Raw genomic sequence first — 23,318 nt, forward strand, 5'->3', positions numbered from 1 at the left:
AAGGCCTGTCTGGTCTACATCAGGGGTTACAGAATAGCCAAAGCTACATAAAAGTTCTGTCTCAAGAAACCAACAAAAACAACAGCAACGACAGCAAAACCCATCAGCAAAAAGAATTTGTAAGTAAAATAACTCCTATGGATACTGGAACTGAATTTCACTTAACTTTTATGTGATAAAATACTTTTTAAAAAAGTTTTAACCTATTTTACCTGCAAGCAATACAATACCTTGAGAGGTAGCAGATATAGCCAGCCAGCAAGCCACAGCTACACCTTGCCACAGTGCATCCTCACTGTAAAGCGCATCATGACACACACCTCTCATTCCAGCTCCTAGGAGATGGAGGCAGGAGGATCTATATGGTTTCAAAGCCAGCCAGGTTTACACAGTGTGTTCCAGGCCAGTCAGGACTCAAAAAATTTAGCTAGTCTGAGTGCACGACCCTCCTGCTACTCTGTTCTTCGGTTCACCACGGAAGTCTCCTGCTTCATCTCAACCATGTGAAGAGCACGAGTCAGTGTAATTGTGACTTGAATCCATTTACTTTGACCCATTCTGGAACAATTTTTTAAAACCCTCTAGGTTCTCAAAAGAGAAAACGAGATTGTAAGAAGTTGAGCAAGGGTCTGGAACGGTGGCTCACAAGTTTAAAAAAGTCCTGCTGTGGCAGTGGACACAGGTTTTGTTCCTAATATCCACATGGTAGCTCTCATAAACAGAAGCTTTACAATTTTATGACAGTATATTCCTTTGTGTTTGTTTCCTTTGTGTTTGTTTGTTTGCTTTAAACACAGGGTTTTTCTGTATAGCCATGGCTGTCCTGAAACTCACTCTGTGGACCAAGCTGGCCTCAAACTCATGGAAATCTACCACCTCTGTTCCTGAGAGCTAAGATTAAAGAAAGCCATGCACCACCACCACCCAACATGACAGTATATTCTAAATTCATACTTAATTAAGACAAGATCAAATTAAAGAAATTAGCATAGGGCTGGAGAGATGGCTCAGTGGTTAAGAGCACCGACTGTTCTTCTAGAAGTCCTGGGTTCAATTCCCAGCAACCACATGGTGGCTCACAACCAACTGTAATGGGATCCGATGCCATCTTCTGGTGTGTCTGAAGACAGCAAGAGTGTGCTCATATAAGTAAAAAATAATAATAATTCTTTAAAAAAATAGAAATCAGAATAACCAAGTATATTCAAGAAATGGGAAAATCCTCTGTGTTGTTTAACAACTACAAGTTCTGAAAAGAAATAAGGTGAAACAATCTTATCATTTGAAGAATAAAAAAAAAAAAGGCAAAACTGTGTGTACATCAGATGTACAATAAGTGCCCTCAGAGGCCAGAGGAGGTGTTAGATCCTGTGACACTGGAATTACTGGTTGTGAACCCTCTGACATGGGTTCTATAGAAGAGAAGCAGGTTCTCTTAGCAATTGAGCCATCTCTCCAACACCAAAGACTGAAAATATTTTGATGTGATGTTGTGTATTGTATGTGTATGTGTATGCACACGTGTGCTGGAGGTATCTGTCCACGCATGCACACAGAAGCCAGAGGAGAGTTCAGCCAGCTCTCTTCCCATTGTATTGTCTGGGACAGGGTAGCATCGGGTCCTTACATCTACCCCCTCCACCTTACTGTCTGAGACAGTGGCTGGCATTCCATCTGGAGCTCACTGATTGGCCAACACATCCCCAGATCAACCTATTTCTGCCTCCCAGCAGTGCATAGCTTGTTACATAGGTGCCAGAATCTAAGTCAAAACCTCATGTTTGTACAGAAAGGACTTTCAGCCACTGAGCTGTATTTTCAGCACAGAATCTTTCTTAATGTATTCATTCATAAACATTTACTTCATGCATGAAAAAACTCAATTTGTTTAGAATGTAAAATTACCCAGTTCCAAAAAAAACAAAAACAAAAAAAAAAACAGTGGCCAGAGGCTGAAGAGATGCATCAATCAATCAATGATTAAGAGCACATGCTGTTTTTGCAAAGGACTTAAGTTCAGTTCCCAGAGCTATGTCAGGCAGCTCCAGTGACTGTAACACCTGTCCTTTTACAACCTTCTGGGGCACTTGCACACCTGTCCACAGACATACAAACATATAATAAGTAAAAATAAAAACAATTACAATCAGTGATAGAATACACACACACACACACACACACTTTGTGGACACACTTTGTGTGTGTGACCATAAATGTGTATGTTCAGCCAGGCAGTAGTGGCGCATGCCTTTAATCCCAGCACTTGAGAGGCAGAGGCAAGCGGATTTCTGAGTTCAAGGTCAGCCTGGTCTACAGAGTGAGTTCCAGGACAGCCAGGGCTATACAGAGAAACCTTGTCTTGAAAAACCAAAAATAGATAGATAGATAGATAGATAGATAGATAGATAGATAGATAGATAGATAGATAGAATGTGTATGTTCTCTGTGTGTGGGTGTGTGTATGATAAATCAAGGGCTTGAAAAGGTATCTCAGCAATTAAGAGCTTCAATAGGACCTAGGTTCTATTTCCCAGCACCCACACAGCAGCTCAAAGCCATCTGTTGCTGGGAATCCAATGATCTCTTCTGGACTTCTAGACATCAGGCATACATGTGGTACACAAACACAAAACACTATTAGTATAAAAAATAATAATGGTAGTAGTATTAGAACTTACTTTAAATTTTTTAAAAGAAAATGTTTAATGTCAGAGCTTGCCAAAAGCATATGAAGAAAATAAAGAGAATCCTTTAACAGTTAAAACCATAACCAAGACTCTAGCTGCATATGTATCAAAAGATGGCCTAGTCGGTCATCACTGGAAAGAGAGGCCCATTGGACACGCAAACTTTATATACCCCAGTACAGGGGAACGCCAGGGCCAAAAAGTGGGAGTGGGTAGGTAGGGGAGTAGAGGGGAGGGTATGGGGGACTTTTGGGATAGCATTGGAAATGTAATTGAGGAAAATATGTAATAAAAAAAATATTAAAAAAAAAAAACGTAACCAAAACTTAATAATGTCCTATATATTCAACATCTATATAAAAATTCTAGGCCCGAGTACTAGGCAAGGCTCAGGAAGCCACAGGAGAACAACGATCAGTGGCAAGAGTCCTAAAGCTATTATTTATTAAGTCAGGCTTAATAAATGTATCATGCTAAACATACCACAAGAATTTCATTCACAGATTCCTATAGTGCACTTTACAAGAATGTTTAAACTGTATAGCAACTGATGAGCTACAAGATGGACTAGGAAGCTGTGATTGTCAGCAGAACTCACACCTCTTTCTAGCTTACGGGCTCCTGTGTATCCTTTGTTTATGCAGTAGCTAACACCTTCATATCCCACTAAGGAGGCTGCAGCTTTATGGTCCCTCCCTATCTGCAAGGCCGATATTCAGGTTCTGGGAAGAAGAACAATCACACCTTTAAGGGTTCCTAGGAGGGAAAAGGCAGAGCAGCTCTGAAACTTACTCCTTACCCACTGTTTGGTTTCTCAGTATGCTTCACCTATTTGAAATGTATTGAAAAATAGGCTTATAAATTATTTAATATGCTTCTTTCCAAAAAACAGAAACCAAACTCTCTCAAGGTGGGTTGTACCCTTCCAGGTTCAGGCTTCTATTTCCAAGGGTGAATCCTAAAATGTACTGCTGCCTCCTTCTGTCTCAACACTCCCAAACAAAGCCAGCCAACTAGTTACAGACACACTCAAAGAACAATCCCACAGTGGAGTGTAATGCCTCCCCTTGTCAAGAGGCAGGAAGTAGATGACCCGGTCCAGCCCAGCAGAGGATCTAGAACAAACCTGCTAGGCCACTTGCACACTCCTAGTACACAGAACCTGTGAGAGGAAGAGTGCTGCCCAGTTCCTGCACTTATAGTAATCTGACTTTAGTTTTGGTCTCCTTACCCCATGCAAGCAGTCCTCTACCTTGCTAAGGAAGGGAAGATGGCCCTGAATCCTGACCTTCTTGCCTTTGAGTCCTGAGAGCTTGGATCACTGGCATCAGCCACCTGCCTGACCTTGGTAATTTGTTCCGTGACAGTGACCACTGAGAATACATATCTAAAGTCATTCAATCCCTTCCCTCCATGCTTGCAACAGACATTATCAGGTACAACGGCAGTGCACATGGCACACAGGACGAGCCTGCTTTACTTCTAACATGGCTTCTGATAGTGTCTAATTCTAGTGAGCCCACTCATGCTGAGAAACCAATCCATCCACTCCTTTCCATTCTACCACAACTGAGACTCACCGTGGGCACTGCAATAACATCACCACCCCCAAATCTTCAATCCCTGTTCTTCCCAATCCTTACTTCATAGAGATTTTCTCAAGCAAGTAAGTGATTTTGCTACAGAGCTTCTTAACTCCTTGCAATGAAGGGCTGGCAAGATGGCTTGGTGTTTGTAAGCCCTTGCCGTGGCAGCCTAGTGACCTCAGCTCCATTCTTAGAATCCACATAAAAGGGGAAAAGGACACACACCCCAAAGCTATTCTGACTTTTTTACACACACTTTTTTTCATAACCCTCTGTGTTTCCCACTGCTGACAGAGAAAGTCAGCACTTCCCAATTTTCCACTCAAATTACCTTCGAAGGGAGGCAGAGGCAGGCAGATTTCTGAGTTCAAGGCCTGCCTGGTCTACAGCGTGAGTTCCAGGACAGCCAGGGTTGTTACACAGGTTACTTTTTTCCCAAACTTTCTGAACTTTCTTAACCTCTACACACAAACATACACACACACTCCATACTGAGGTTGGAGATAGTGATGTACACTTTTAATCCTAGCAAGCAGATCCTTTTGAGTTCAAGGCCATTCTGGTCTAACAGAGAGTTAGTTTCCAGAGAGCCATATAATAAGACCCTCTCTTGAAAAAAAGCATCACTACCAACCCCATACCATTGTATGCATGTGTACATATTCACACACACACACACACACACACACGTGTACATATTCACACACACAAACACACACACACAACCCCAGCCCAAGCAATATGTTAACAAGTCTATAGGAAAAAAATATTATTTTTGCCTTCCTTTCAGCAAAGGGATGATTTTTTTTAAGTGGGCTTTTAAAATAATCTGAGGACTAGAAACTTTATATAATGCTTTTTTTCTTAAAGATAGATAGATAGATATCATAAACCATCTCCCTGGCAAAAGAACTACAAATGAGATATTCAAGAGATTAAAGAGCTGCCCAGCTGATGGCATGAGCTCTGAACACCAGAAGCAATGCGAGTGCCTGCTGACCAAAGGACATCGGCTCACAGGGACACTAAGAGGCAGGAATCTTATCCACACCTGTGCTTCAGACACAGGCAAGGAAGGGAGCATCACTGACTGACAAGAGTGCTTACCTGAGGCGCGTGTAGCAAACCCTGGGTCCATTGCTCCATGGGGCACTGTGGCACACACCTATAATGCCATCACCTGTTCAGTTGGCAGATAGAAACAGGATCACAGAGATGGGATGACAGTGCTCATCTATCAAACGCAAGGCCCTGGTCTGGTCCTCTGCCCCAGGGAAGGGGAGAAAACAACAAACCAAACAAACAAACAAAAAACAGGAACACGAGTTCAAGATCATCCTTAGCTATGTAAGGGAGCTCAAACACTCAAAGCCATCCTGGGATACACAAGATCCTCTCCAACAAACAAACAAACAAACAAACAAATAAGTAAATAAATAAAACACACGCACACTTGCAGCACAGAGTTCAAAGTAAAGCTATTATAATAATCTCTCTCTGAAATAAACTATTTCTCTGTATCAGTCCCAGCCTGGTTTGTTTTCCTACAAATGAAATCATATATATCTATATATATATATATATATCAAGATGAGTCAGAGGGCCAGAGAGATGGCTCGGAGGTTAAGAACACTGTTTGTTCTTCTAGAGGTCCTGAGTTCTTTTCCCAGCAACCACATGGTGGATCACAACATCTATAATAGGATTGGATACCTTCTTTGGGCTTGCAGGCATAGTGCAGACAGAACACTGTATACATAATAAATACATATATACATACATACATATATATATCTTTAAAAAATATTTTAAAAAAAGATGAATCAGAATTAAGTCCAGGTTTAAAACTCAGTCTATCCTTTCCCTTGTCTGAGCTGTTAAACCAGGCCAGGCCACAGTGTCCATCTAACAAATTTCAACACAGAAGAACAGACTCCACCCTGTGGGGTGCAGGACAGAGCTGTGCATCCCACCATTTAAGCCCCGTCTATCACTCCTTCTGTCCAGCTCTCACTTGTAGACTCCACAATCTAAGAGCCTCTTCTGAAAACTTCACACCAAGGAAAACCTTTACAATAAATATATACAAAACAGGAGCGCCTGGCAGTGGCGACACATGCCTTTAATCCCAGCACTTGTAGGCTGATTTCTGAGTTCGAGGCCAGCCTGGTCTACAGAGTGAGTTCCAGGGTAGCCAGGGCTACACAGAGAAACCCTGTCTCAAAAAACCATTTTAAAAACAAAAACAAAAACCACCAGGAACTAGAGAGATGGGTCAGTGATCATGAGCGCTGACTGCTCTCGATGAGGAATTAGGTTCAGTTCCCAGCACCCACAAGTCAGCTCACAACCACCGTACTACATACAATTCCTGGGACTCTGACTCCCTCTTCTGGCATCCACAGGCACTACACAAATGTGGTAAACTTACATAAATGCAGTCTAATGTTCGTATACATAAAATTAACATAATTACATAATTTTAAAAATAAAGAGATACAAAACAGCTCACCTTTAATCCCAGAACTTGGGTGGCAGAGGCAGACAGATCTCTGAATTCAAGGCCAGCTTGGTCAACAGAGCAAGTTTCAAGACAGTCAGAGATACACAAAAACCTTGTCTCAAAAATATGAAAACAAAAAATAAAAACAAAACAACAAACATGCATTGCAGAATTGGCAAATTATTAATTTTAAGTCACATTTTATGTAGATTAATACATATTAAATAAAATATTTACATATGTGTTAAATTTTAAGTATATATTAATAACACTATACATTAAATAACATTATAATAAAATAATTTGATATGGATTTAAACAGAAGCAACAGGGGAAATTTTCATGATACATGATTGGTCACTGGATACATGTATCAAAATAACCCACTCAGGAAAAGTGATTTAAAAAAAAAAAACTTGTTAAGGGAAAAGGTTTTGTGTGTTTGTGTGTTTGTGTTACACTGTAGCTGTACTCATGTACATACAATAAATGATACCATCTCTTTCTCAATGCTCTTAGCCCTCATGAAGTATAAACTTGCAGCCAAATACTCATTCTGTGATGTTTGATTGCTTTTCTCTCTCATTTCCTATGATCAGTCCTAATGACTCTCCTCTAAGAGCTTTTCTATATGGGTATTTTACATACACTTGAGAGCTCAATGCCAGACTGGGCCACAGAATGAGTTAAAGTAAGACCCTATCCCAAAAGACCCAGGGCACCTCCTGAAACCAACCCCACAACCCCAGGAGCACCTTTTCTTCAGTCAGCACCTTCAGCCAGGAGCCTCTGTGAGCTACCTGCCAGTTCTAATGACGCAGCTGGGAAGAACAGTTCTGCAGGTACAAACTCTAACCAAGTATCTAACAGAAAGTCACAAAAAGACCTCCAAACAGTCCAGGAAAGCCACCCTTAACTTCTCCCAAGCACTCTGTACAATCAGTGTAATGAGGGATAACTGAAAGTATCCACAAACTTTGCTAATACAGAGACTTGGCATTCATCCCATACCCTCCCACATTAAACTGGGCGTGGATTACAGTGAATTCTATTCCCTCGGTACCCACCAATCTCTTCAAGCCTTCTGCAGGTTTCCCAGGGAAGCTCCTAGCCACTAAGTCCCACTCCACTTAAAAGCTAGGAAACTTTTTGAATGTCAATCTGGCACACGTGTGCTCTCCAACTCCTTTCGTGACCTCACCAGCACCCCAACCTCACTAACTCACTGCAGGAGCACAGACATGCCATTGTGCAAGTGTCTCCATGGGCGGCGGCCAGCCACTCAGGCTCAAGCCCTGCCTTCTCTTGTTGTAGTTATTACTATTAATGCTTCTTCAAGACCCAGCTAGAGAACTCTCCTGGTTTCCAGTGTACTTTTAGATTACAAGTTATAGTCATAATATGTAAAGAATCATATGCACAACATATATCTAATACAGAACAATAATTCTTTAAATCTACTGAAAATCTAGGGAAATATTTACACTGTTAGAAAATAACTTTATACTATAGGAAAGGACTGAGGACTTCCTTAGTAAGACTAGAAAATATGCAACTTGTGGCACTTACTCAATGGAAGACTATAAAGCAGTAAAAATGAGCAAATTAATGGTACTTGTCCCATACAACATGGACAAGTCTGAAAATAAATTGAGAGAGAAACCCCATACGTGTGTGCTTTATATGAAGTTCAAAACAAACAAAACTAATGTTTTGGTGGTGGTGGTGGAGTTTTGTTTTGTTTATTTGTTTGTTTGTTTTGCTGGGAGGGGGTGGGGGTGGGGAAGGTTCTAGCCAGGATTTCTCTGTGTAAAAGCCCTGGCTGTTCTGGAACTCACTCTATAGACCAGGCTGGCTTCAAACTCAGAGATCCTCCTGCCTCTGCCTCTTATGTGATGGGATTAAAGGCATGCGTCACCACAACTGGCCCCAAAAGAGAGGCCTACAGTATGGAGGCTAAGGAAAAAGGACCTCAATTCTGAGACAAACTGAACTTTATAAACATACCCAGGGAGCTGAGCACAATTCATAAAAGCCTACAGAACCAAATGAACTAAGATTAAAGAAAGCTCCGTTTGCATATAAGGAGGAAATTATGTTGAACATAGACCACACTGCATCAGGCCAGGCCCAGCCACATCACTCAAGTTTGCCAGTCACTACCACAGTTTAAAAGTAAGTCTCCTCCAGACTTAAAATGTCTCATCATCAGGACTCTTGAATGTAAATTTAAACAAGGCGGGTGATTCTAACCTGTCAGAGCTGCCTGTAAAATGAAGAAAACCTAAGACCCCAGCTTCCTCGAGTCCCTTCTCTCCAGTGCTAGTCCTTGAACCTAGAAAGCAGTTTTGTATTTATCATGTCTGATGACAGGCTAGCTCTGTCCTCACTCCCACCCCATCCCCACACACAGACAACACCTTGTACTGAAAGCTACAATTAAACCCAAGCATCCACTCAGACAGATGCTAAATTTCCATGGTTCACCAAGAGAAAAACTTAGGGTTTTCATTAGTTTGAACCAGCACTACTTTTTAAGGTTTCCTTTTATGAATTTTGCCCACATGTATGTATATATGTTTAATACATGTATGCAGCTGCCCATCAGACTCCCTGGGACTGAGGACACTGATGGTTGTGAACATGATTTTGGTGCTAAGAACTAAACCAGGTACCTCTGCAAAAGCAAAAAGCTCTTAACTACTGAGCCACGATGGCACTTTGAGGGGTGGGAGGGTGAAACAGGGTTTCCCTGGCTGTCCTGGAACTAGCTCTATAGATCAGGCTGGCCTCAAAACTTACAGAAACTCTCCTGCCTCTGCCTCTCCAGTGTTGGAATTAAAGGTATGTACCATCACTGCCCCGGGGAAATAGCACTAGTTTTTAAAAAGCATCTTAAACTATCAGAAGCCTACATTGAGTTTCAGCATTTTAAATATCCCATATCTGATATCTGAGCCAGAGAGATGGCTCAGGGTAACAGTGCTTATCACCATGCCTGACAACTGGAGTTCAATCCCCCAGACCTACACTTTTTTTTTTTTTTTTTCCTACAAACCCAGTATTCCCAGGTAGTCTCCCATCTGAATACTAACCAGGCTCCATCCTGTTCAGTTTCCGAAGCTATGGTCAGAGAATCAAATGCTGAAAGTTGTTCCTTGACTTCCACAGGTGTCAAGGCTCTTACACATCCAAACCCAAACACACACACACAAAATAATAAAAACCTTTTTTAATTTTCAATGTTTACCTTCCAATTTTCAAGTCTTTTTGCCTCCTAAAAATAGATTTCTTTCACATTTATATATCCACATCTTAGGAAATCTTATACATACAGTCAAGTTATATTCAATTTTGAATGAAGACAATCTTGCCAGTTTTCCTAGATGTCACCAAATGCGCTGGGCCAATACAAATTATAACCACCACCTAAGAGAGCAGAGGGTTATCCCACCCCTTGCAAAATAAAGATAGACAAATATTTCGGAATTTTATTAAAGGCGAATTCTGTCTTTATCTCTATAGTACCAAAGACACCACACAAATTTCTTGCGCAAAAGGAACAGCGAAGCAAACAATGTGAGCAAAGATGCTGATAGCTGGTCCAGCAAACCCAGAGAGAGAGGAAAGAGGAACACGCGGCGGCGCTCTGACGCCTAGGAAAACCCAGCTCTCGGGGAAAGGCTTCTCCGACAGCAGCTGCCCAACTGGGCTGCAGGTCCAGGCTGGAGGTGGCTGGCGCTGGCACATTTGAAATATCATAGTCGGTGGATCCAGTCTGGAGCACCACGCGGGACCCGCCCGCGCACACACCCACAGCCCACTGCAGCAAGCGACCTGGGCGCAGCCGCAACACGCAAGTAACGCTCGACCCGAGCAGAAAGTTTCGAATGAAAAACCCGAGCGCCGAAACGCACCGGTCCCGAAGCTGAACTCGCGCCAGGAACAACGCCCGGAGCCAAACCACTTGACAAGCAGCTCGGGTTTTCAGCTGGCTGGCCCAGGCGGGACCGGGAGGTGGCAGAGGCGGCAGCGCACTGGCTCCCGCAGCCCAGGTGTCAGCCGCGCCGCCGCCTCCCTCCCGTGCCCACTATCCGACCGGTGCGGTACAGGCACTGGGGTGCGGATCAGGGATGTGGATAAGGGGCTCAGGGTACGGATCAGGGACCCCGATCCGGGGCGCGGGATGAGGTTCGGGGACGCGGGGCGCGGGGCGCGGGGTCGAGTGCAGAGCCCGGGCAGCTCGCTGGCTGCCGGGCCAGGTCGCGGCTCCGGAACCCGCGGCCGCGCGCCCCTCCCCCCCCACCCCTCCCCCGCCGGGGCACGCAGAGCCGGCGCCGCGTCCCGGGAGACCCACCGCCCGCGGCCCGGGGACCGGGAAGCTCTGCCTGCGCGGCCGCAAGCAACATTCAGCGAGGCGGGGCGGGGTCGGGACCAAGCGCCGCGCGGACTCACTTTTTCGGATGTTTCTCTCTTTTCGGCCTCCGCTTTCGGGCCTGAATGGCCAGCACTGGGGAGAGAGAAGACACATTAACGGTCGGGCCGGCCGCCTGCGTGCCGCGAGGCGGGGCGGGGGCCGCTCGCGCCGCTCACCTTTCCTGGAGCTCATTCCGACTCGGGGCAGCCAGGCGGGGGGCTCCGCGGCGGAGGCGGCGGCGACGCGACAGTCAGCCGCACCGGGATGCAGCCTCCACTCGCTCGCCGGCCGAGGAGGCGGGAACCGCGCCTGCGCCGCCGCGGCCGCTCCCGCGGGGGCCAATGAGACCCGCCCCCGCGGCCCCGCCCCGCAGCCCCGCCCCCTCCGCGCCCCCCTCCGCAGCTCCGGGGCACGGGGGTCCGGACCCCGGCCGCGCCCTTATCGCCCGCTCGGCGGCCCACCTGTGCTGGAGGGCGGTCGCGCGCTCACGGTTCCCCGCGCCCACGGCCCCCTAGCCCACGGCCTCCCGCGCCCACGGCCTCCACCTCCTTGCTTTTACGGCCGCCGCAGGCCACCCGTTCCCGGGCACTAGGCCCAGCCGCCGACCCTTCCTCCCAGCCACCGCCTTCACTCCGCACCCCGGTTGGTCGTGCCGCACGCCTCTCCATGCGCTCTTCCTTGGCCAGCGCCTTGGCGGGTCTCTCGCCACCTCTCTAAGGCGGCCTCCTCTATCCCTTTGCATCTCTACATCCTTGCATCCCTATGAGCGCCGCTTCCTCCTCTCCGGCGGGCGTGGAAAGGGCACAAGACCAAGAGCTGGGGAACCTGGGTCCTTGAGTGTCTGTGTGACCTTGGAGAAGTGATTTCCTCTCTTTTCCTACTCCATTAGGCTGCGTGAGTTTAACGAAGGAAAGATGCACACAGCTTAAAAGGAAAGTTTGTCACAGAAAGCCTAATTTTCTAAATACCATGAGATGAGAGCTTAAAACTACAATCATGTCAAACAGTGATTTTTTTTTTCTTCCTTCTATAATGGGGAAACTAAACCCTAAATAGGTCAAACAGTTCTACCAGCCTGTATTTCTATTCAGGCCTGGCTGGTTTCTCTTTCTACCTTCCCAGGCTACATGGTTTCTCTTTCTACCTTCCCAGGCTATTTAAGATGTAAATCACGCTGACTGACACGTAGTTACCACTTCAGTGTTCTCTTGTCTCTTTGAACAATTACAGTATCTTAAAGATACAGGTCCTGAACACTCAGTCCTTCTTTGGTTACAATTGTATCGTTGAGTTACAACTATATCACTGAGTCTTACTCTAAAGATGTCCCAACAAACAAGAAAGGTCGCTCCAAGTTTGAAGAGATTTTACTTTCTCCATTTTTTTAATTTTCAAAAATCTGAAACATACAAGAAAAATGCAGTAATCGTCACTATTAACCCACATTCACTAGTTTTTTTTTTTTTTAACGTTTCTCCACATTTGCTCTGTGTGTGTGTGTGCATAGTGTATTTTGCTGAGTCATTCAGTAGTTTGGAGACTGTTACCCTCCACCCCAAGAGATTTCAATACATATCTACTAAAAACAAAAATATTTTTCTACATAATCAGAACGTCGTTATCACTCTAAGAAAATCCAATAAAATATGTTCGGTGACATTTTTTTCCAACCCAAGGTCATTCGTTACTGTTAGTGCCCATGTGTTTTTAAGTATGTTTAGAATATTCCCTGGGTTAAGACTTTTTTTTTTTTTCCTGATACTTTCCCTGAGCTCCAAGGCGGGCCTTGAGTTTACAATGTAGCCAGTCTAAGTGCACCTTTGTTGCAGGCCTCTTGACTTAGCTTCTCAAGTGCATGGAAGACAGGCATGCACCACTAACAGTGACTATTTTGAAGAATCTAGTTCTGTTTTGCAGAATGTGCATCAGTTTTAATTTTGTTTGCCCAGTACTACAGTAAGGTTTAGTAACTTAAGTGCGATGGATGTATAGATGCGTAGGTGGTGTATGACATCTATAGATGCGTAGATGGTGTATGACATCGAGGTGTCAATGTATTCTGGTGTGGGTGCTACAGTTAATCGTTTCTCCACCACAACATCACTTTTCCACTTTATATTCTTTTTTAAAAGGTCTTTTTTTGTTGGTTTTTTGTTTTGTTTTGTTTTGTTTCAAGACAGGGTTTCTCTGTGTAGCCCTGGCTGTCCTGGAACTCACTTTGTAGACCAGGCTGGCCTCGAACTCAGAAATCCGCCTGCCTCTGCCTCCCGAGTGCTGGGATTAAAGGCGTGCGCCACCACTGCCCGTAGTCTCTTTTTTTTAATAGACATTTCTCCAAATACATGGAACTGACCAACAAATGCATAACAAGATGTTTAAATCATTAATCATTCCATGTGTGCAAAGCAAAAGCAAAATGCACACCTGGCATGACATTCTTTAAAACAGAAAATACGAAGTCAATTATGGCTCACATGTGTGATTGAAGCACTGAACAGACAGTCCTGTTCTCTTAACAGCCTAGGCTATATAGAACATGCCAGGCCAGCCTCAGCTACATAACAAGATCTGAGCTCAAAGAGAAAGAGAGTGGAAGGAGTCTGGGAATATAACTTAGAGGTAGTTAGGGATTTAGCTCAGTGGTAGAACGCTTGCCTAGCAAGCACAAGGCTCTGGGCTCAGTCCTCAGCTCTGGGGAAAAAAAAAACAAAAACTTTTAAAAAATTATTTTAAAAGCCAGGCAGGCTGGGCAGTGGTGGTGCATGCCTTTAATCCCAGCACTTGGGAGGCAGAGGCAATCGAATTTCTGAGTTTGAGGCAAGCCTGGTCTACAGAGTGAGTTCCAGGACATCCAGGACTATACAGAGAAACCCTGTCTCGAAAGACCAAAATAAATAAATAAAACTTAAGAGGTAGAATGTTTACTGGAACAAAGTCATGGGCCCTACCCAGGTTCACTTCCCAGATACCAGAAAAAGAAAACAAAAACAAAAACAAAAACAAAAAATACAGATTTCTGAGCATTCTGAAACTCTTGCATATTGGAAACATTAAAAGCTAATGGAACTGCAAAATGGCATGTGGACAGTTACTGAGGAAAAGCTGGTCAGTTCCGCAAAAACTAATCACAGAATTGCCAACAATTCCACCCATAGGTATATTTCCACAAAAGTTAAAAACAGATGAATCTTTCCACAAGCCTGTAAAGCCAGCACAGGAGGCAAACAGAGACATGAGTTCAAGCCTAGCCTGGGTTCCAAGCCAGCCAGTGTTGGGGATTTGATTTATGCTTACATGGAAATTCACACATCTGCTACAGGTCCTTGCCAACAGTTGATTTTTTGCCTGATCAATAAGGAGCCAACAGCCAATGGCTGAGCAGGCAGATGAAGGCGGTACTTTGAGGATTCCCAAGAGGAAGCTGAGGAGAGAAGCAGCAGAGTCCCCAAGTCGGGGAAGCAGAGAGGTCAGATTTAAGAGCCCCAGGGGCCACTCCCTGATTGTGTCTGGGGTAACAGAGATAAAGTATAGATTTAGCAAGTATTAAATTCAGGAACATTGGTCAGGAGTGGCCCAACCATTGAGCTAGTTAAGACATATCAAAATATAAAGGTTTTGTGTATGTGTGTGTGTGTTTTCATTCTCAAATTCAGATAACTCTGGTGCTCTGGTGTCAAGAAGTGTGATCACCCAATCACCTGACAAGCTCAGAGCAGTGTAGCAGATGATTGCGACAAGCCAGGGCTACTTGACAATTTCCTGAATTAAAAAACAAATCAATCTCTGGACAGGAAGATTAATATCTACAGTATAACAGTGACCAAAATGTACGAAGTGTGGAGTGTGGTGTTGAATGCCTGTAATATAAACACTCAAATAGGAAGAGGCAGGAGGATGGTCACAAGTCCCAAGCCAGGCAGAACGAAATAACAATACCCTAGTCCCAGTCACTGTTGCATTTCTGTGAAGAAACACCATGACCAATTCAACTCTTACAAAAGAAAGCATTTAATTGGGGACTTGCTTACAGTTTCGGAGATTTAATCTCTTATGGTCATTGCAGGGAACATGGCAGCACACATGTACTGGATCAGTAGCTGAAAGCTAGTTCTTGCTCCTCAGGCAGAGGGGAGTAGGGGGAGCCTGGCATGTGGCATGGGCTTTTCTCCAACACGACATCCAAACCCTTCTCATCCTTTCAAAAAGTTCCCCTTCCCAGTGACTAAGCACTCAAATACACGAGTCTCTGGGGGCCATTCCTATTCAAACCATCACATTCTACTCTCTAACCCCCAGGGGCTTATAGATATACCAAAGGCAAAAAAATGTATTCAGTCCAACTTCAAAAGTCCCCATAGTTTATCACAGTCTCAACACTGTAACCTCCCCCCAATAAAATCGAAATGAAAAAGCAAATCTCATATTTCCAACATACAATGGCCCCGGATATACATAACTATTCCAAGAGTAAGAACTGGGAGAACACTGAGGAAATACTGGACCAAAGTGATACTGTAAACCAACAGGGCAAACTCCAAACTGCAACTCCAGGCCAGAGTGCCCGTCAGATCTCCAACTCCTTTCAGCTTTGTTGAGTACAACACACTTCTCTCTCTTGGGCTGTTTCCATTCCTGGTCTACAACTCTCCTCGGCAGGTATCCCACAGCTCTGGCATCTCCAACATCTTGAAGTCCAGTGAAATTCAGGCTTCGCCTTCACAGCTTCACTCTATGGCCTCTCTGGGCCTCTATGCAGGGACTCTCCTGACCCAAGCCGGACTTCACTAGCTTTCCTTAGCCCCACAGGACTCCCCTCATTTGTATCCTTGACGCTAAAGCCAAAACCACGTGACCACAGCTGCTAATTTAATCTGCTTGTTGGAGCTGAAAGCTTCCCTCCTCCATCAGTTACACCTGCATCCACTTTCTGTTGTTGATGGTTTTCTTCAATCCTAAACTTTTAATTCCTTTTCACAAGCTGGAAGCTTAGCTGGGTGGGTGTGGCCCTGAGCTCACCACTGCTTCATTATTCCACTCAGCGGCAGGCTTTTCTCTTGGACTTGGTTTTAACATCACCTTTCCGATGTTCCTTTTCTCTTCACACTGTACATTTTTTTGTTTCTCTTCGACCAACTTACCTTTTCACTACAAATCTGCATAAGAGTGGCCACTAATAACCATGCAACAGTGTCAGTGCTACAATGTCTTGAATTCTCCACTTCCAGTGCCACAAACCCAAAACGTCTTCAATTTAGCCTTAGGAAGATTTTTAAGACCAGGGAAAAAGCAGCCTATATATCTTTTGCCAAAGTATCAAAGAATGGTATCTAGGCCACATTAATATTTTTCCCCTCTGAAACCTCTTGAGCTGAGCTGTTAAAAATGTCTACTGCTCAGCACTACCATCTTCCATGCTAATAAAACGGCCCATAAATCAACTAAGGCTTTCAACTGATTTTCTAGTCCAAAGTCTTCCACAGTCCTCCAAACACACATATGGTCTGGCCTACTACAGCAAAACCCAACGCTCGGTATCAACTTCAGGCCTAGTCACTGCCTTATTACTCTGAAGAGACACCATGACCAAGGCAACTTTTATGAACGAAAGCATTTACTGGGGGGCTTGCTTACCGTTTCAGAGGTTTACTTCATTACCTGTAGTAACTGAGAGCTACATCCTGATCCTCAGCCACACACACACACATACACAGAGAGAGAGAGAGAGAGAGAGAGAGAGAGAGAGAGAGAGAGAGAGAGAGAGAGAGAGAGAGGGAGAATGGTGGCCTGGGCTTTTGACACCTCAAAGCCCATCCCAGTGACACACCACCTAATTCTTCTAAATCCCTTCAAAGAGTTCCACTCCACAGTGACTCAGCATTCAAATATGTTGGGGGGGGGGGTGGCATTCTTACTCAAACCATCATGCCCTGTATAAACAAACAAACAAACAAACAAAACCACAATACACCTGTCCCTCAAAAAGGAATACAATATTGATAGATACTACAACATGAATGAATCCTAAAATACTTTGTAAATGAAAAAAGCCAGACACAAAAGGCCAAATGCTGGATGATTCTGTTTCTGAGAGAAACTCAGACCAAGACACTAGGTGAATTAAAAACCGAAGGCAGACTGGTGTTTTCTAGCAATTTGAGGCACTGGGCACGGAGAAGCAACTGCTCAGAGGCTCGATATCATGATGTTCTCTTCTAGTGGGATGATGATGTAGAGCCAGGTAGAGATGGCACAGCCAGTGTGTGTATATGCTTGGTGCCACTCTCTCAATTGTTTGAAATGGTTCCTTGACATTATAGGGGTTTCACCTTACTTCCAACAACAAAGTCCCATATGTAGAGACTGCATGAATAGTCCTTAAGAACAATTTGTAACTCCTAGCCATGTATATTTGTGTATGTATGTACTTCAGATTCATCTGTCGTAAGCTAAACACAGCTCTTCCACTGAATAGTGTCTTGAATTCAAGTGACAGTCTTACTTCAAGCTTTTTTGGGGGGTGGGGGTGTCTTTTAAAGGTAAGGTTTCTCTGCATAACAGCCCTGGCTGTCCTGGGACTCACTCTGTAGACCAGGCTGACCTCAAACTCACAGAGATCCACCTGCCTCTGCCTCCTGGGTGTTGGGATTAAAGACTTGCGCCACCACAGCCTGGCTTAGGTCAGCTTTTGTTTCTCCATCTACCAACTTGTTTGGTCTTTATTTTTATATTGTTTTTATACTTGGTAGCCGTATTGTCAGTACTCACTGTCAGTCTTCCTCTTTGGTTTGTTGGGTTGGTTGTTTGTTTGAAACAGTCATATGTAGCCCAGGGTAGCCCATGAGCACTCCAGCTGGACTTAGTCTCCTGCTCCTGCATTTGTCTCCCAGTAGCTGGGATTACTGACATGCACCAACACCATCTTGCTTTTCTTTATCTCAAGAATCTGTCTACAGAATCTCTCTGTAGACAAGGCTGGCCTGGAACTCAGAGATTTGCCTGCCTCTGATTCCCCAGGGCTGGGATTGATGACACACAACACCATGCCTGACGTGAATGAAGATTTTACCTGCATCCATGGAAGTGCGCCACATGCATGCCTGTTGAATCGCTTGAAATTGGGGTTACTCATGGTTCTGAGCCATCATGTGGGTGCTGGGAATGAAACTGGGGTCTTCTCCAAAAGCAACAAGTGCTCTGAACTGCTGATCCATCTCTCCAGCCCCCCCTTTTTAAAGATTTATTTATTTGTTATATGTAAGTACACTGTCGCTGTCTTCAGACACCCTAGAAGAGGGCATCAGATCTCATTACAGATGGTTGTGAGCCATCATGTGGTTGCTGGGATTTGAACTCACAATCTTAAGAGCAGTCGGCACTCTTAACCGCTGAGCCATCTCTCCAGCCCCTCTCCAGTCCCCTTAACAGTGACATTTTGAAAGAAAAAAAAAAACTTTTTGGAGAGAGGGTCTCACTATGTAACCCTAACTGGCATGGAGCCCACTATATTGACCTCTCAGAAGTTGCCTTCAAACTCACAGAGATTTGCCTGCTTCTACCTGTAGAATGCCGGCATTAAATGTGTGCGCCACACTCAAACAGAAGGAAGTTTTGCACTATCATTTGCACTTTCATCCTACAGTCACTTATTGACACATACATCAAGTTTCTATAGTGGTTATAGCTGGGCGCTCGATGGTGGTGCACTCCCTTAATCCTAGCACTCAGGAGGCAGAAGTAGGCAGATATCTGAGTTCAAGACCAGCCTGGTTTACAGAGCAAGTCCCAAGACAGCCAGAGCTACACAGAAAGACCTTGTCTCAAAAATAAACAAATAACTGGATAGAAAGTGTCATTTTAGAATGTGAAACTCAGGACATCTACATAATGTTGAAAGTCAGATATATGCAGGCCTCCCCACCCAACCCCCGCATCCCCGCCCAGTGAAATTGGAGACATTCACAATGTTCAACTTTTACCAAATCTAATAGAAAATGAATGTCGCCAGACGTGGTGGCGCACGCCTTTAATCCCAACACTTGGGAGGCAGAGGCAGGCAGATTTTTGAGTTCGAGGCCAGCCTGGTCTACACAGTGAGTTCCAGGACAGCCAGGGCTATACAGAGAAACCCTGTCACAAAAAAAAAAAAAAAAAAAAAAAGAAAGAAAGAAAGAAAGAAAAAAGAAAAGAAAATGAATGTCGCCGGGCGTGGTGGCGCACGCCTTTAATCCCAGCACTCGGGAGGCAGAGGCAGGCAGATTTCTGAGTTCGAGGCCAGCCTGGTCTACAAAGTGAGTTCCAGGACAGCCAGGGCTACACAGAGAAACCCTGCCTCGAAAAACCAAAAAAAAAAAAAAAAAAAAAGAAAATGAATGTCATAAAATCATTTACATTCTGTTATTTCCAAGTGGAGTCACTAAATCACAATGCATCTTGAGAGGTACTTTTAGTATGTGATAGAACCAAAAAAGACTCTGGTTCGTAGAGTCCATCTCACTCTGGGACTCATGGATGAGAGCCTAGGCTGCTCCTATGAATCTTCTCATTGTTATCTCTATTGCATAACTTCTGTAGTGAAGCCTACATCTGTCTTTCATTACTTCAAAGGAGTAATGCTGATACCATCAGAAAAAAAGTGTGACAGGTGGCAGGGGCAGACCACCATTCCTACGCTACTTCTCCCTCTAGCCACCTGAGGAGATTTGAATAAGATGTCTGTCTGTGCCTCAGTTTCCTAACCCATCAACTGTAACGAGCCCAATTATATATATATATATATATATATATATATATATATATATATATATAATTGGTCCATAATATATATATTAAAATATCCACTTAACACTGGGTGTGGGGTACTGACCTATAACCCCCACATATAGGAGCACCGAGGCAGAGAACTATGTATTGTCAAGGCCAGCCTGGTCTACGTAGTGAAAATGTGTCTCAAACCAAACAAGCAAGCAACAACCATAAAAACTTGGAGACTTAATCTAACCATGTTTGCTGTGAGGTTTAGCTCAGTACATACAAAACATTCAGGAAATGTCTAAGCACTCAGTAAATATTAACTAGTCTCATAATAGGCATTATGGAATGTATTAGATATCTTTAGCTATTGCTATATACATCTCTTCCAGTTTTATCATTTCAAACAACAAATATTTAGGGTTCTGGGTAGAACTCAGAGGCTGAATGTGTGCAAGAACCTGGGTCTGAACTTCAATAACATGCAGACACACCCTCCCCCTAAAAGGCCCTAAAATTAAATCAGCAACCCCTTCTCATCTCACCGATTGATTGTGTGGCCCAGGAGTGCACAAAGGACAACTCAGCCGGTGAGCTGAGATGCTGCTGAGAATGCGGTCATCGGAAGACTTGACGGAAGCCAGAAGCCGTGTTCCTAAGGTGGCTCATTCACATGGCTGTTAACAGAAGGCCACCTATGCTAACAGGCTCTGGCAGGTATGTCTCCTTCTCACAGCCTAGATCTCTCCATAGAGCTGTTGGACTGGCTGGCTTTCCCCATAGCGAGTGACCAAGAGGGAACAAGGCAGAAAGTTCAATGCCTTTTATGACCTACCCTCAGAAGTCACAATCTGTCATTTTTGCCACATTCTATACATTAGAAGCAAATACAGTGTGCTCAAATGAAGAAAACAAAACAAAACAAAACTCTGCCTCCTTTTGGTTGCTGGGGATTGAGCCCAGAGCCTCACAAACTCGTTCTAGTACTGAACTTTACTCCCAGCCCACCCCCAAGTTCCCTTTTTGAACCAACCATCTCTTACTAGACTGATCTCAACATTGCTATGTAGCCAAGGCTGACCTTAGACTCCCAATAACCTTCTCCCTCCAATATGCTTGGCGCTGCAGTTATGCCCCATCATGCCAGGTCCTCCTGTCTTCCTCCTTCCTACGCATTATTTTGAAACAGAGTTTCATACAGCCCAAACAGGTCCGGAACTCACAATAGGTCACAGACTGACCTTGAGCTCACAGCGATTCTTTTGTCTTAGTCTCTAGATAAACCACCCCTCTCCATATCACCCTTCCTAACTCATAAAGACAAGTTTAAGCTTGGGCTTGACACTCATCTCTCTGAAGCAAGGCTGAGTTTGAGTCAGGCCCAGGCTGCAGAATGAAACATTGCCTCTCCTAAGAAAATGAAGGAAAAAAGAGATTTATTCCTTTGGTCTCAAAGGCTACAAGCCCAAATTACATGGTACTGGTTGTGGTACGGAATCTCTTATCTGAATCACTCCAGGGCATAAACTCGTATATGAAAGCTTGGGTCAGCCTTATGAGGCCCAAAGCTCCCCTTTTTCTTTTTTGGTTTTTCAAGACAGGGTTTCTCTGTGTAGCCCTGGCTACCTTGGAACACATTCTGTAGACCAGGCTGGCCTCAAACTCAGAAATCTGCCTGCCTCTGCCTCCCGAGTGCTGGGATTAAGGCGTGTGTCACCACCACTACCACCACCAGGCTAAGGAGAAGCAAGACTCTTAAGGAGGGGGAATTGAGTAAATTGACACGAGGGGGGGGGGGGGAGGTGGGTAGACAGCTTAGAAAGACCAGTGCTTCTCTAGCATGCACAAAGACCTTCTTTCTTTGGTTACTGTCCCACCAAGATAACTTTTATTCTGACTTCCAAAGACACAGATCCATGTACTTTTTAAAAACATTGTATAGAAATAGAAAAATCTATTTTTAATAAAAGTAAAAAATACAAAGAACTAGAATAATAAACTTTTGTATAGCTTCTTATACTTACTGGGTTTTTGAGACTATCTGCATGTCACAATATGTTTATTGTTTTATATTATCTTACTATATAAATATCCCATATTTTTAAAAAATCTATTGCCATTTTAAAAAGAGATTTATTTATTTTATGTATATGAGTACATGATCATTATCTTCAGACACACCAGAAGAGGGCATTGAATCCCATTATAGATGGTTGTGAGCCACCATGTGGTTGCTGGGAATTGAACTCAGGACCTCTGGAAGAACAGTCAGTGCTCTTAACCACTAAGCCACCTCTCCACCTTGCATTTTTAGTGAAAGAAAAAAGCTCCATATTTTCTTTTTTTTTTTATAGATGTATGTATGTATGTGAGTACACTGTAGCTGTACAGATGGTTGTGAGCCTTCATGTGGTTGCTGGGAATTGAATTTTTTTTAGGACTTCTGCTCGTCAGCCCTGCTAGCTTCAGTCAACCCCGCTTGCTCAGTCTCTGCTTGCTCTGGCCCAAAGATTTATTTATTATTCACATAAGTACACTGTAGCTGACTTCAGATGCACCACAAGAGGGCGTCAGATCTCATGTCACAATATGTTTATTGTTTTATACTATCTTACTAAAAAAAAATCTATTGCCATTTTAAAAAGAGATTTATTTATTTTATGTATATGAGTACACTGTCACTATCTTCAGACACTCCAGAAGAGGGCATTGGATCCCATTACAGATGGTTGTGAGCCACCATATGGTTGCTGGGATTTTAACTCGGGACCTCGGGAAGAGCAGTCAGTGCTCTTACCCACTGAGCCATCTCACCAGCCCCAGCTTCATATTTTCTGAAACAAGTATTTTCTTGGAAGTTACATCCTTGCAAATCCCTCTAACACCTGATTTATCTGGAGACAAACTGTCACGCCCGATTCTTCATCCAATCTTGTTGCTGTTCGATGTCATGTAACCTCCAGAGCTCCTCACTGTTCTCTAAGAGAAAATGAAAGCTAAAGTAAAAGAGACAGCCCAGCATCACTGTGGCTTCTGTTTAAAAATAAGCTTCTGGAAAGGGTTTTAGATCTATAGGATCCTAGTCAGGAAAAAACAACCATAGTAGTCCCTTATGTGTGAGCATGGAACTTAGGTCTCAATGAGTGATGGGGACTTCTGCTATCAGATTTTTTAAGATTCATTTTGCTCTTAATTGCACTACTGTTTTATCTGCATATGTATAAGAGCCCCACATGTGTGCAGTGCCTACAAAAGTCAGAAGCCAGCTTCAGGCCTCCTGAAACTGGAGTGGTAGATGGGTATAAACAGCCACATGTGTGTTGAGAACTGAACCCAGGTCCTCTGCAAGAGCAGCTAATGCCCCTAGTCACTGAGCC

General features: G+C 44.0%; 1 protein-coding gene across 13 annotated transcripts in view; it reads right to left on the reverse strand.

The window, feature by feature from the left end:
• Nucleotides 1-20,729, reverse strand: part of Srpk2 (SRSF protein kinase 2) — a 174,591-nt gene extending 153,862 nt beyond the window's left edge. For 2 of the 13 annotated variants that reach the window (XM_085836508.1, XM_029477085.1), the window contains exons 1-2: nt 11,832-11,972; nt 11,232-11,286 (exon numbers count right to left, since the gene is read on the reverse strand). In XM_085836508.1, coding sequence (XP_085692634.1) covers nt 11,232-11,286; nt 11,832-11,861 — 85 coding nt within the window. In that variant the 5' untranslated portion in view covers nt 11,862-11,972. Of the gene's footprint in view, nt 1-11,231; nt 11,287-11,369; nt 11,487-11,831; nt 11,973-20,486 lie in introns of those variants that run through there. The other 11 variants (XM_085836509.1, XM_029477086.2, XM_021161962.3 and 8 more) reach the window with 9 other exon arrangements.
• Between the last annotated feature and the right edge of the window lie 2,589 nt (nt 20,730-23,318).

The sequence above is a fragment of the Mus caroli genome, unplaced genomic scaffold, assembly GCF_978045245.1.
Source record: "Mus caroli unplaced genomic scaffold, Mus_caroli_1 scaffold_4, whole genome shotgun sequence".
Taxonomy (NCBI): domain Eukaryota; kingdom Metazoa; phylum Chordata; class Mammalia; order Rodentia; family Muridae; genus Mus; species Mus caroli.